The sequence below is a fragment of the Chironomus tepperi genome, unplaced genomic scaffold (assembly GCF_022539635.2).
Source record: "Chironomus tepperi strain 1889 unplaced genomic scaffold, CSIRO-AGI_Ctep_v1 contig_223, whole genome shotgun sequence".
NCBI classification, from domain to species: domain Eukaryota; kingdom Metazoa; phylum Arthropoda; class Insecta; order Diptera; family Chironomidae; genus Chironomus; species Chironomus tepperi.
The window spans coordinates 425,535-439,453 of NW_027226345.1; the positions used below are offsets into that span (position 1 = coordinate 425,535).

General features: G+C 30.9%; 2 protein-coding genes across 3 annotated transcripts; one reads left to right on the forward strand and one right to left on the reverse strand.

Moving 5' to 3' along the window:
* Nucleotides 1-2,118: 2,118 nt before the first annotated feature.
* Nucleotides 2,119-2,698, reverse strand: l(3)87Df (lethal (3) 87Df). The gene is made up of 3 exons (XM_070640831.1): nt 2,491-2,698; nt 2,336-2,429; nt 2,119-2,256 (listed from the first exon to the last, which is right to left on the reverse strand). Exons 1-3 carry the CDS (start codon nt 2,645-2,647, stop codon nt 2,136-2,138), a joined length of 372 nt encoding a protein of 123 aa, XP_070496932.1. The 5' UTR covers nt 2,648-2,698; the 3' UTR covers nt 2,119-2,135.
* Nucleotides 2,699-2,952: 254 nt separating this feature from the next.
* Nin (blastoderm-specific gene 25D) lies at nt 2,953-13,733 on the forward strand. Of its 2 annotated transcripts, XM_070640824.1 has the most exons (6): nt 2,955-3,092; nt 3,448-3,663; nt 7,562-9,090; nt 9,766-11,118; nt 11,563-11,674; nt 11,740-13,733. In XM_070640824.1, the coding sequence occupies exons 1-6, from the start codon at nt 3,089-3,091 to the stop codon at nt 11,988-11,990; spliced, it is 3,465 nt and encodes a 1,154-aa protein (XP_070496925.1). In that variant the 5' UTR covers nt 2,955-3,088; the 3' UTR covers nt 11,991-13,733. The 2 variants fall into 2 exon arrangements, with proteins under 2 accessions (XP_070496926.1, XP_070496925.1); XM_070640825.1 differs by lacking the exon at nt 3,448-3,663 and having other exon boundaries at nt 2,953-3,092; nt 11,740-13,731.
* Nucleotides 13,734-13,919: the final 186 nt, after the last annotated feature.

Sequence of the window (13,919 nt, forward strand, 5' to 3'; positions counted from 1 at the left end):
TCTCATTTCATATCAAAAAAGATCCAGTAAGTACAAAATTGTGTTTTCAACCATATAATTTGAGGATTCTCAAGAATTGATGATCTTTCTTTCTTTTTAGCTCTTCCCTTTTGATGAAGTTTTGGAATGTAGTTCAATCTATTAAGGTCGACGAGTTTCCGATGCAGTTTTTATTATTCATAAGCTCACAATCTTTATTTTGATAGTCTCCAGAGTTCAAAGAATGAATTATGTGATCTTACGTAAATAATGTGTGTAACCGACACCAAAGTGTGTCAGAACGACTTTTGACATGATGTATACAATTTTGTGAAGTGTTCGATGACGTGTGACTTATTTTCTATCAAAGAAGTGCAAAAAATTTCCACGTAACAAAACATCAAAATGTTCTTATTTTTCCAAAAATGTCTTAATATTTTGCGATTTAAAATTTTAAACCTTAATTATCCGAGTCTAAACATAATTGGCCTCCATTTGGTGACAATAAATGAGGTTTAGTGGAACCTTTAAAGTTCCATGGCAGAGCCTTCTTCATTAGTGTCATACGAGTAATATTGAGAAATCGAAGCCTACTTGGAGTTTATATGAAAAAGTCGACTCGACTCCTTGTAAAATTTGAGTTGACTTCGAGCTCTGATAACATTCTTCAAAATAAGTCTTTTAGGCTCGACACGATTATAATCTTAGATAACTAAGTCGCATAATCAGTTCCATATTAATCGGTTAGTCGGTATGATTCATGAAGTCTGAATAGAATACAATAATTCATCCTCAAACTTCATATAGACTGCAATAATTGCAAAATTTGAGACTTCATGTTTTTAACTTTAGATAGTGTATGGACAAAAAGGAAACCTGATAACTCACGCGTATTTATTTGCTTCATTTCTTTTAACTTACTATATTTTATTTTCATTATCAAGTTTCAAGTGTTTATCACAAATGAAATATGACTATTGCTAAGTAAAAAGGTTTAAAAATAGATTTTTTTGTTTGCTTGATAAAAATACTTACTACTATCTTGCTTCCATGTATGACTTAACGTGACAAGATAGCAAATTTTCTAGTTTAGCAAATAGTAGGCCTATCATAAAAATTTATAGCAATTTAGCAAACTCATGGTCACATTTCATTTCAGCACTTATTACACAGTTCGCAACAAATTGCTGTTTGTTACTGACGTGATAATTTGCTTCTAATCATGCGCCTTCATCTTATGCTTTACAAGATAATTGAGCCATTTATGTAATGTACTTACTTAATCACTTTATCATCAAGTGCTTTTTCTCAAACTTGTTAAAACTGAAAATTCTGTTTATGTTCTAAAAATAAAGTTTTTAATATACTTGAGGTTCTACTCCACGCGAACTTTCTTATCTTATCATATTGTCAAGACGAAAAAAGACTGATTCATAAAGTGTAATGTTTATATGGAAAATTTATAACGTGAAATTTATAATGGTCAACAGATGTTTACTAATCTAACAAGATTGTGCTATTTTTGGAAGAAATTTAACCGAGCAGCACAACGCGACGAATGGCATTTTTCGCAATAAACATGAGTCTAAATCGGATGACACGATGTCGTCAAGATAACTTGTCGTCGTATCGAATGACTGTGACGTAGCGAACACGTTGTGCTGCTCGGCTATGCGAACATTTTTAGCAAAAATCATTCATTATCCAACGTAGTTACTAAGCAAGCATTGAAATGCTTTAATTTCTCAAAAATTGTCAAATTTATGACATTTGTCTAACATAATTTATCTCATTCAATACTTGCCTAAGATTGGCAGATGTTTGGAAGATCAAAATTCATTCCGAATATATGAGGACGTCATTTGCTAATATCCTCACAGCACATTTTTCAATTGTGAAATTATCAATGAAAGTTTTGGATGTATAAGTTAGAATAAGCCTATCCGTATAAGTGTATCGTACTATTAGAAATTCCCATGCTACTCAAAAATCGCATGCATGCGAAACACACATGCGTGACAATTCTTGCATTCACTTGGTGTTGATCTGTTCTATGCAATATTTAACTTTTTAATGAAATAGGATGAATTTCCACTTTTGATACTTTTGGACATTTATTTAAACTAATTTGCATTTATTATTTAATTAATACACTACTATACACTTTTTGCTCTTTTGGTGACTTCCTCTTCTATGGAAGTTCCTTCATATAGCGCTTGTTGTTTCATAGCTGTTTTTAGTTGACTGTAAAGGAACTTCGTTTTTGAGTAATTGTACCTATTAGATAAATAAGAAGTTATTATATTAAGTCATTTCTTAGTTTATGAATTTATGTTCTGGATCTTATTTCTCATACCTGCAATAAAACCAGTAACTAACAGTCGTTGCGATGAAAGTAGCAAAAGAAACATGCACAGAAAGCTTTGTTCGTGATGTAAACATAAATGTTCCTGTAAAAATCATCAATTTAATTCAACTTTGAAGGAAATAAATAAATTAAAATAAATTTACCTAATCCAGTTCCAAAACCTCCTGAAATACCATACAAAAAGCTGTTTCTAAAGCACGGTATTTCCGACACATCTCTCCCTAATATGTACAAGTGCTTTCGTTCCTCATCTATCTTATCCCAATCAGTGTCAAGCTTATTTTCCTCTTTTTTATCCATGATTTATTATTTTTTAGAATTTTTATAGAAATGTAAACAGTAAATAAGTATAAATCTCGTCGAAAGTGTTTAACGGTTTTTACAAATTTAAATTTTCAAACCCAAATATTCCAGAATAAAATGCAGAATTCGACGTTTTTTGCATTTTTAATAATATCTAATTTATTAAGGATAATCAATTGGTTTTAGAGAATTATAATTGCATCAAATTACAAGAACAATCAGTCTACACACTCAGAAATTAATGTTAATCGTTTAAAAGGGAGAAAATTCATTTGTAAACAAAAGAAATCAGTTATTTCCACAAGGGCGAAATTACAAAAAACATCACATAAGAGAAATTTATTAAAAAATTAAAAATAGTGTTTAAAGGAATGAAAATAGGGTGCTTAGCAATTTAAGCATGTTAGTTAAGTCCTCATTTATCTAAGACATTGTGTGATGGGTGAGTTTATCCCTACTAAAACAACTAAAAACATTAAATTCGTGCCTTCTGTTTTTTTCGTCAAAGAAAAAGAAAAAAAACAAAAAAATTATTTCATCACTCATTTTGTTAGTTTTCTCCAGTTTTAATTTCTAAATTGAATATTTTGTTACTTAAAGCGTGTTCTAAAGAATCTTGTACAAATTGTGCTAAAGATTCAAATCAAAAGTGACCGTTTTATTCGTAAATTTAAATATTTTTTACGTTGCATATTTTTATTTTTATTAATTTTATTAAATCATCATTTGCAATAATATTGGACATCTATTATACTTTGCAATGAGTACATTTATACCAACCAATTCAATATTTATAGATCCTTACGAACAAAAGCTTTTTAATTTATTCAAAAATTTCGAAAACGACGGGAAGTTAAATGAAAGTGGATTAAGAAATTTGTGTCAAACACTTCAGCTCAAAGAAAGGCTAACATTGCTCATCAGTATTTTATTCAAAAATGGAACCAAGACAGGAGTTACATTCGAAGAATTTCGCGAGGGTCTTCTGCATGTTATAACTAGTGAAGATGACGGTAAATTCTCCATCCTCGGATTTGTTTTTGTTTTTTTTTGATTAGTTATTTGCTATTATTTCCTCATTCTCTTGAATTCACAATTATGTGGGTGATGGTACTCTTTGTATTTAATTTGTATATAAAGTACATGTAGCTATGCACATTTTTTAAATTGTGTGGAATTCTCATCAATCTTTTGGAATTTAATTTTTGTTTTCTTATCTCTTTTGCTTACTTTTTTCGCACAAAAATTGCTTCTTAATGATGCCAGCTAGTTAAAAGTGAAATTGAATTTCAAGCTGCATTCCAATAATTTATCAGTTTTTTTTTTATTGTGGTGTCCATGTAGTTTGGTGTAAAGGTCATTTTGTGAGGTGCTCGGTACATTAATTGTTGAGTTGTTCAAGGTTTTAGACATTGAAAAATGCTGACTGAAGTGCATTTTAGATTGAAAAGTTTGCGGTAAGCGCAATTTGAATTTTCTTACAAAAGCCGTTGAAATTTACAAAAATTCAAATTTTCCAAAACCGCTTCAATTCAAATTTTCCAAAACCGTTAAAATTCAAATTCTACAAAACTGCTAAAATTCAAATTTTACAAAACAGTTAAAATTCAAATGCTACAAAACCGCTAGAAATTCAAATTCTACAAAACCGCTCAAATTCAAATTTTACAAAACCGTTAAAATTCAAATTTGGAAAATCCGTTAAAATATTTTTTTTTTTTAAATTGTTAGTTACTATGCATGGACACCCTAGAGTCATTGTTCTAATCGATTTGCTCGATACATTTCAATGCGATAACAAATAGCTTCTTACTGTTTATATTTCAAACATACATTTATCATATTTGCATCATCGTTAAATATATTTATAGTCAATGATTATAATATTTAAATCTAATAACATGCTTATAGCTTCTTGAATAGCTTCTCAACGAAAAATATCAAGTGCTCTTCAATGTATAAAAACTACAAGTATGTGTGTACATAATAGATATATTTGAATATAGGAATCACGAAGTGGAAAATAAAAGGTATTTTAAGAATAATGTAATTCACAATAATTGAATTAGTAAGAATGTGCAAAAATAAACAAGAACGCAAGCTTGAATCTACATTTCTTTCGATATATCCATGGACAATATTAGGCGTAAATGACTTGGGTGTTTTCTTTGTTGCTTCATTTATCCACATTAGTCCACCTGACAATCCTTATTAAGCGGCTATAGTTAGTCAATTCAAGTGTATTTATAGTCATCAATGAAACACGCCGTCATTTACATAAGCTGTCATTCAAATGATTTCTTATCTTGGTATGAATCAAACGGTTGTCCCAGTGCGATATGTAATTTGATAAAGAATTCTAGGAATTACATTAATAATTATGCTGTAAGCTTTGTTGTTTAGCATTGTTTGAGAATAATGTGTATAGAATTTGTTTTGTCCAAATTGGTTTTTAAATGATAAAGCGTTATTCTTTTAAATTATAATTAGGTATGCAAATTTTTGGCAATTAAACTTCAAGTTTAAGCGTGACTCAATTTCCGAATGATCTAACAGTTTTGTAGAATTCAAAATTTAACTGTTCTTAAATATTCAAAATTTAACGGTCTTGTAAAACTCAAAAAATTAGTTACTCATGAAGTTGGCTTCAAATGAAATTCAAATTTTACAAAATCGTTGAATTTTGAATTTTACAAAATCGTTAAATTTTGAATTTTACAAAAACGTTAAATTTTGAATTTTACAAAACCGTTAATTTTTTTAAGTTGTACATAACCGCTAATTTCAAATTTTACAAAGCTGTTAAATGCGCTTTATATTCCAAACATTTCTACAACTTTTATTGGCTCCTTTCTTCCGTAGCATGCTTCTAGTCCTACTCGATGGGGTTAAAGTGTAATAACAACAATTGCATTAGTATACAATAAAATAAAAGTCAAATTAAATGAACATAAGAATTAGGTGTACACATTTTTGGGGGTTTGGAATTTCTATTGGTAACCGTCGGCGTCGCAAACAAAATTTTGACAATGGGAATATTTTCTCTGTACATAAAAAATACATTTTTTTTTGTTTTTAATTTACCGCTCACTTGTAGCTTCATTTATATGCTTTATATTTTCGGCTTCACTATATGTATAAAATTTTGGCAATTATTCTGCTCATAGAGGTAAAAAGAAGGTGTGTAAACGGTTGTGTATATATATAAAAATCGCAAAAGGTAAAAAGGAAAATGGATCATCTTGTTTATTGCTTAGGGTTTGTTCTTTCCTTTATTTTTATTTTTTTTGTGTTTGTAGTTTTCTTTTACTTTTCTTAATAATATTTTCTTTTTTGTTCACTAAGACATTGATATAAGTAATAAAAATACGGAGAAGGCTTATCAATAACTTAAAAACCATATTTATCTTGTATTAACAGAAATAAAAAACTTTTTTGTATACCTATAACAAACTGTATGTCCAGTAATGTGAGTGAATGAAAGAAAGAAGGTTTACGACATAAAAAAACAATAATAATATTTGATTAAAGTGCGATTTTTTTAATTAAGTAATCATTTTAATTTCCTATTTTATACCGGACATGTAGTGGAAATTCATTAACATTTTACATATATTTAAGTGTGACATGAAACGTGTGAGGCATGATGTTGAAGAGAAGAAAAAAAAAATATTGTTACAGAAAATTACTAAATTGACATAATTACATTTAACCCAAAAAAAATAATCAATTTTGCTGCCTTTCGGCTATGAAAGTGAACATTCTTTTACTTTTTTTTTTGCCTGTATGCGACAAAAAAATCCAGTTTAAATTTGTGACAAACGAGCTAACGATACTTTATAAATGATATATTTGGTATAGTCATGAATTATCTCCTTTCAATGGATTTATTTGGGTTTATTTAGCCTATTTTCGTGAGTATAATTTGTCTACCTATATTATGCGGGAGTGACTGACTTACTGATTTACTGATAAGGCTATTTAGGTCACGAAAAGGCTGATGAAAATTTGTTATATAAAACGATATATTGATTTTTCATTGTATGGTAGAGCTATAAATAAGTCTTTATTCTGGAAATTATATTGTTAAGCCAATTTAGGCAAAAATTCTAAAAAAACTTCAATTTCAGCTTAAATGTAAAATTTCCATTTATAACGGCTTTATAAATTTTGTAAAATGCTCAAGCTCAATTTTTGAACTTTAATAATAATTCTTTAAATTTTTAAAAACCGTTAAAATTTTCAAACTATTGAAAGCCGTTGAAATTTTAAAAATGCTCAAATTCAAATTTTGAACTCTAAAATTTTTTTTTTAAATTTCTAAAAACCGGTAAATGTTTAAATTTCTGAAAACCGGTAAATTTTTTTAATTTTGGAATACCGTTAATTTATTTTCAAATTTTTGGAAGCCGCTACTAAGTTTTATTTTCAATAATTTACACCTTAAGCTTGATACTAGACCATAACTGCACACAAACAATCCAAAACATAAATATCATTGAACTTTAATATCAACAAGCCCATCAAAAATGCGCCTAAGTCACCTTCACACATTCACACTTTAGCAAAATAAAAACAAAAATATATAATATATTATACTACACGATAGAGAGACTGTCGTGATGTCATCCTACACACAAATGTACACAATTTTTGAGACAGACTATCTCTCTTTCGTCTTGCTTACTTTATTTTATTCACTCACTGTCGTCTTAGTGTTTAATTAGTCTTTCTTTCGTTCACATCTCGAATTACTTTAGTTTTTTTTAAAAAATTTCTATCGTCTCATAAAACAAAGAAACAATTAGCTACAATTTACTGATTTACTAATTAATTACTCTTTTCATTTACTTCTCTGTCTTCTTCATCAAATAAAAATTATTAATAATTTTCCGCCATCAAAATAATCAGAAACATCTGCATCAACAACAACTCAAGTATCACCAACAAAGCCATCAAGTGACAACGAATCGGACCGTGAAATATCACCAAAATATATTGTCGGTACAAAAAAATACGGCCGTCGATCACGTCCTACACAAAATAGTGATGATCTGATTAATGACACATCGGATTCAGATAACGAGACAACAACAACAATTGTTGTGGCATCGCCAGAGAAAAAACAGTCAAAAGTCCAACGTTCAGTGTCGCAAAGTGATGTGCACGGTGCAAAACGAAGACGTCCATTATATTCAACAAAATTAAAGCGTTGTGCATCATTGCCATCGCAAAAGGCATCAAAATTAGAAATAAGATTACGACAGTTGCGTCAAGAACGCGAAATCAATGAAGATTCAATGGATGAAAGTGATAATTTAATTAAAATGAGCTTATTGTCGCAGAATCTACGCGTTGTATGGAATAGCTTTGAAGCTGGCGATGTTTTGAATTTTCAACAATTAGAAATTGTTTGTGAACGTGTCGGTCTTCATAAAATAGCGGCAAAATTAGCAGCCGAGGAAGTGTTTGAAAAGCTTTCGATTAAACGTGACGGTGGAATAAAGTTTGATGACTTTTTGAATCTATTACAAAGTGATTCCGATATGTTTTCAAGTGTCGAAAATATTGGACAGAAAAATGTGAATTTCAATAATTTAGAAAAGAAGGAAGACACTCAAGTTTATCAAGATATTGTGCCTATATTTTCAACCGAATCTGGATGTATTTCAAATGAAGATATCGTATCGATGTGGACATCAGCAAATGTGCCTGAACCAGAACGCTTACTACACAATTTAGGATTTTTAAGCAAGACAATTAAGTTGTCGGAATTATGTAATGTCCTTGAAGAAGAAATTCAACGTCAAAATACACCCGATGTGTTGTCGACATTGCTTAAAGCATCAGTTGCACTACATAAGTCAGAAATATCATCACTAAGACAAAGCTTTCGTCAATTAGCCGATGAGAATAAGAAGCTATTTACCGATAATAAAGAAATCAATCGACGTGCATCAATATTAGCCCAAGAAATTGACGAAAGGCATACAAATCTCGAAGATTCAACACGATCGGAAATAAAGTCACTCGAGCAACGACACAATGAGGCAATACGTGAGTTGACGATACAATTGACAGCTGAACGAGAACAATTGGGAAATTTAAATTCGCGACTAGAATTAAAAATAAAAACAATGGAGGCTGAAGAGTTAAAATTGCGACAAGAACTTTTGAGCTTAAAAGACGATAATTGTGCCTTGGAAAATGAACAAGCTGAACTTCATAAACAAATAACTGAATTACTCGAACAAAATATCAAATTAAATCAAGACATTTCAGAAATGGAAGTTGGTGGCGGAGCTGATGAACGTACTGATTCGCATAATGAGGAAATGTTGGATTTAATTGAGAAGATTGAAACCTTACAAATGGAAAATTCCAATTTACGGGACAAGAATGACGAGCTTCAATCGGATGTTGAGAGTCTTAATGTTGAGGTAATGTTTTTGATTGTTTTGTAGATGTATAACATCTGTTTTATTTGTATGTAATTCGAGAAATGAGTGCGGTTACAATAGTTTTTCAAAAAATAACGGTTCAATTTATTTTGAAAAATAACGGTCAAAAAATATTTAAAAATTTGTCATCAAAATAATTTCCTAAAATTTCCATTTTTCACAGTTTTAATCCTTTTAAAATGTTAAATACAGTGTATTCAACCTCTTAAATTGTTCCTAGTTAAGTTAGTTAATAGGAAAATGGTTAATTATGTTTGTTTTAAAAGAAATTTGGTCAGATGTGAGTAATTAATGTTTACAAAAGATTTCTCAGTTTTTATTGTTGAATCGTCGTCTAAGGCCAACTTAATTAGCACATAATAGTAGATTAGTGTAGCAATAACAATATTTAGCAAAGACTAGCCGACAAAACAGCCTTTAATGTGTGTTTTGATGAAATATTAAATATTGAAATTTTTAAAAGCAATTTAAATAATTCAGAGAAATTTTGTTGAAATTGAGAACTGCTATAAGTTTTTATGGATTATCCTTCACACTTTGGGCTCATTGAATCTCTTTAAAAAAGCTTAATAAGAGAAAATTCGATCTAAATTTAAATTGGAAAAATCAAAAAAATTCAAATTACTAAAATACGTTATCACCTTATTTCAACAGGTAATGAGATGGAAGAACAAGAGTAAAGTCACACGCGAAACATTAAGCATAGATGAACAAGAAGCAATAACAAGTGCTGCGATTAAACGTCGTGGTGATTCGCCAAGCAAGTCACGGAATGTCGAAGAGAGTCCACGAATGGGAAAAGTAAGAAAATTTAGCAATGACATTGAAGAGACGGAAAACAGCGGTGAATGGATGGCATTGAATAGTGAATTGGCATCATCAACGCCAATTCCAAAAGTATTACCGACATATCAAAAGAAAGATGAGGAAGCGATTGAGCAGATGAAGAGAAAAATACTGGAATTGGAAGAGAAAGTGTCGGAGTATAAAAGTAAAATTGAGGAATCAAAAAATGTTGACACAACAAGCAATAACATCAGTAATAATCATGATATAAGTGTTGATGACCTGACAAAATTTAAGAATGAAAATGAGCGTCTACAGAATCGTGTAAAGGAACTTGAAGACAATTTAGAGCTAATGAGTAAAGAATATGAGAATTGTGAAGACTATTGGCAAGCAAAATTGAATGAGGAACGGCTCTTATTTGATGATGATCAACGGCAAAGTGATGAAAAGTTTGCGGAACTACTGCAAAAAATGTCGGAACTAGAAGATCAATTTGCAGCACAAGTAGAAAAGAATAATGGACGTTTAAGTCCAATTGATGAGAAATGTCAACTTGAGAGTCAATATTTGGAACTTGAGAATGAAATGGAAGAGCTTAAAGTTCACGCACAATCATTGCTGGATGAAAAAGACAAAGAAATTGAATCAATGAAATTGGAACTAACTCAGTTACAAAATCAGTCAATAGCTAGTTTAAAGACACCGCCACGTGCCGCATCGCCTGACAATGTCAGCATTGCTAGTTCACCAATTAGTTACCTATTAAATCAAAACACAATCACCGGTCCAATACGAGATTATCAGAATCCAAATTATGTAAGTAAGAAGAACAGCGATGTCGTGATTGAAGAACCAATTGTGGAAGAGCCTGTAAGGATCATATCACCAATTCAAAAACCACCGTCCTCAAATCATTCACAGCACTCACAACAGCCCGAAATCTCAGAAACATCAAAAGAGCTTTTAGAAGTAAATGAAGCATTATCATTAATATCAAATAAATCCGTCGTATCGAATAGTATTCAGTCATTGAATGAGATAAATGATGGTGCAGCAAGTCCAACAAGTGTTAATGAGGGACATGAGAGATTAAGAAAGATGAAGATTATAATGGATCAAATGAAAGAGGAGATACAGGAATTAGCGACACAACGTGAAAGTCTTATTATGGAGCTTCAACAGCTGCAAGAAGCAAGGCCTATTTTAGCAAATGCTTATGTAAGTAGACAGATGTCTTTTGATCAATGGGGGATATTTTTGGTTATAATTTTGTCATTAAGGGGATAAAGAGATTTATTGTCAGCAAATCAATATATTTTCAACTGATGTGCTTTATTATGACCAGTTTGGGCATAAATATGCGGTCATTGTGACTTGCAGAAAATATAGACATAATAACAGTTTTTGGGAATTTAAAATTTTAACGGTTAAAAATATTTCAAAATTTCTGTTCTAAATTTGTACTACAAATTCAAATCTTAGAAAACCGTTAAATTTTAAATTCCAAAAAACCGTTAAAAAAATGATAAATTCCTAGTCTCTTATCTAAAGTATTTATTGACTGTATGACAATATCAGGCGCCTAACAAAATACCTTTCCTATTCGTCATCATCCTTCATTATGCAAGGCTCATTATCTATGATTTATTTTTATTTTTACAGAAATCCACTCATCCAAACTTATCACAAAAATTGGAAAGACTACAAATAAAGAATAAACATCTACAAAATGTTTTGAGACAACAACAGCATTACACAGAAACAATAATGTATCGTAAGTATCACAAACATCTGTATTTACACATACTTTTTTCGTCTAACAACAATTATTTATTTTAGAAACATGGCATCAACAACGTCAGGAGCTTAATGAATTAAGGAATCGCTTAGAGGCACAAAGTATTGTCATATCAGAGCAAGCGACGAGACTTGCAAGTGCTGACTTACTCGTAAAGGATCTTTATGTCGAAAATTCTCATCTCACAGCAACAATACAAAGAATGGAGCAGCAAATAGCACGACACAATCTTTTGCAGCAATTTGCCCAATCAAAATCACAAATGGGCAGCATGAGTAGTATAATGCCTTAAAAATACACATTAAAATAATGTTCCTTTGATTTTTTTTATATACATAAGTCTTACGTTCAGGAACTCATGATTATTTATTATGGATTTATATTATTTTTGTGATATTTGTCATCACATTTGTCCTCGAGCTATGTCTATTTGTTCAATCATTATTTATATAGAGCATTACTCATTTAAAAAAAGTAATTGATTGCAATAATGAAATAAATGTATGTATAGTTTTTGGATATCCACCAAAAGTTAAGAATTAATAATTAAAAAAATCTTTTTTTCTGTAATTAAATAATTATTTTTAAGTTTAATTAAATGTGCAATTTAGATATGCACGAATTATTTTTTAATAAACATTAATTTAAAGCACATAAAAGTAAATCATGAGAAACTGTTAAATGTGAAAAAAGTGAGACAAGTTTATATCTATTGTTGATGTTTTGTTTTTTGTGGAATGTTTTTTAAAACAAAGAAAAAATGAAAGTGAACTGCACCAATCAAAATATACAAAAAAAAAACTTTTTTTAAAAAGTACACGCTTTTATTCAAGAGTGAACTAAAAAGAAGAAAATAATTTTTTTCCGGACACACAAATATAAAACAAAATTTTTAACTAAAAATAAAAGCGTGGGGCGCTCATAATAGACATAATGTTATACATTCTTAGTTACTAGGACATAGTTTTGAAATTGTATAAATGTCAGCGTTTACCATTTACAGTAGTCGAATATCCTAGCAGACAATGAATGTTCTCATTTTAATGAGCGTGCTTATATGTATACTCAATTAATGAAAATGAACATTCTCAACTATATGAGCTTACTCATGAGCATGCTCCTTGTCTGTTCGGGATACTTGCTTACAATTTCCTAATTCTTTTTGTGAACTAATTTAACTTTTCTTTTTAGTGCTAAAATAGAATCTTATCAATTTACATATTAATACCTATTAGAGTAAATCTGCTTGTTATACCTTGTTGAGCAGTTGGCTTGAATGTCCAAGTAACTAAGAATGTATAACATTATGTCTATTATGAGCGCCCCACGCTTTTATTTTTAGTTAAAAATTTTGTTTTATATTTGTGTGTCCGGAAAAAAATTATTTTCTTCTTTTTAGTTCACTCTTGAATAAAAGCGTGTACTTTTTAAAAAAAGTTTTTTTTTTGTATAAATTTATTTTATCCTTTTTAGTCATATCAAGTAATAGATTTTTCGACCCATGTGTATTCAATTCGTTTAAGTAAATACTTAAAATACTTCACTTCGCTTCGCTTCGTTCGTCCGACTGTGTATAGATCACAGTAGTGCCAGACTCCAATTCGCTTCGCTTCGTTCGTCCAACTGTGTATAGGTCACAGTAGTGTCGGACTCCACTTCGCTTCGCTTCGTTCAGGTCGCAAAAATTTGTGAGCTTCGCTCAACCAAGTCCGAACTATTTTTTCACTTACGATGATCCATGTAGTTTTCTTACGTGTTGGAAAATTTTCACGCCTTCACTCGCTTCGCTTCGTTCGCCCGACTGTTATTAGGTCACAGTAGTGTCGGACTCTACTTCGCTTCGCTTCGTTCGCCCGACTGTTATTATGTCACAGTAGTGTCGGACTTCACTTCGCTTCGCTTCGTTCGCCCGACTGTTATTAGGTCACAGTAGTGTCGGACTCCACTTCGCTTCGCTTCGTTCGTCCGACTGTGCATAGATCACAGTAGTGCCAGACTCCACTTCGCTTCGCTTCGTTCGCCCGACTGTTATTAGGTCACAGTAGTGTCGGACTCTACTTCGCTTCGCTTCGTTCGCCCGACTGTTATTAGATCACAGTAGTGTCGGACTCCACTTCGCTTCGCTTCGTTCGCCCGACTGTTATTAGGTCACAGTAGTGTCGGACTCCACTTCGCTTCGCTTCGTTCGCCCGACTGTTATTAGGTCACAGTAGTGTCGGAC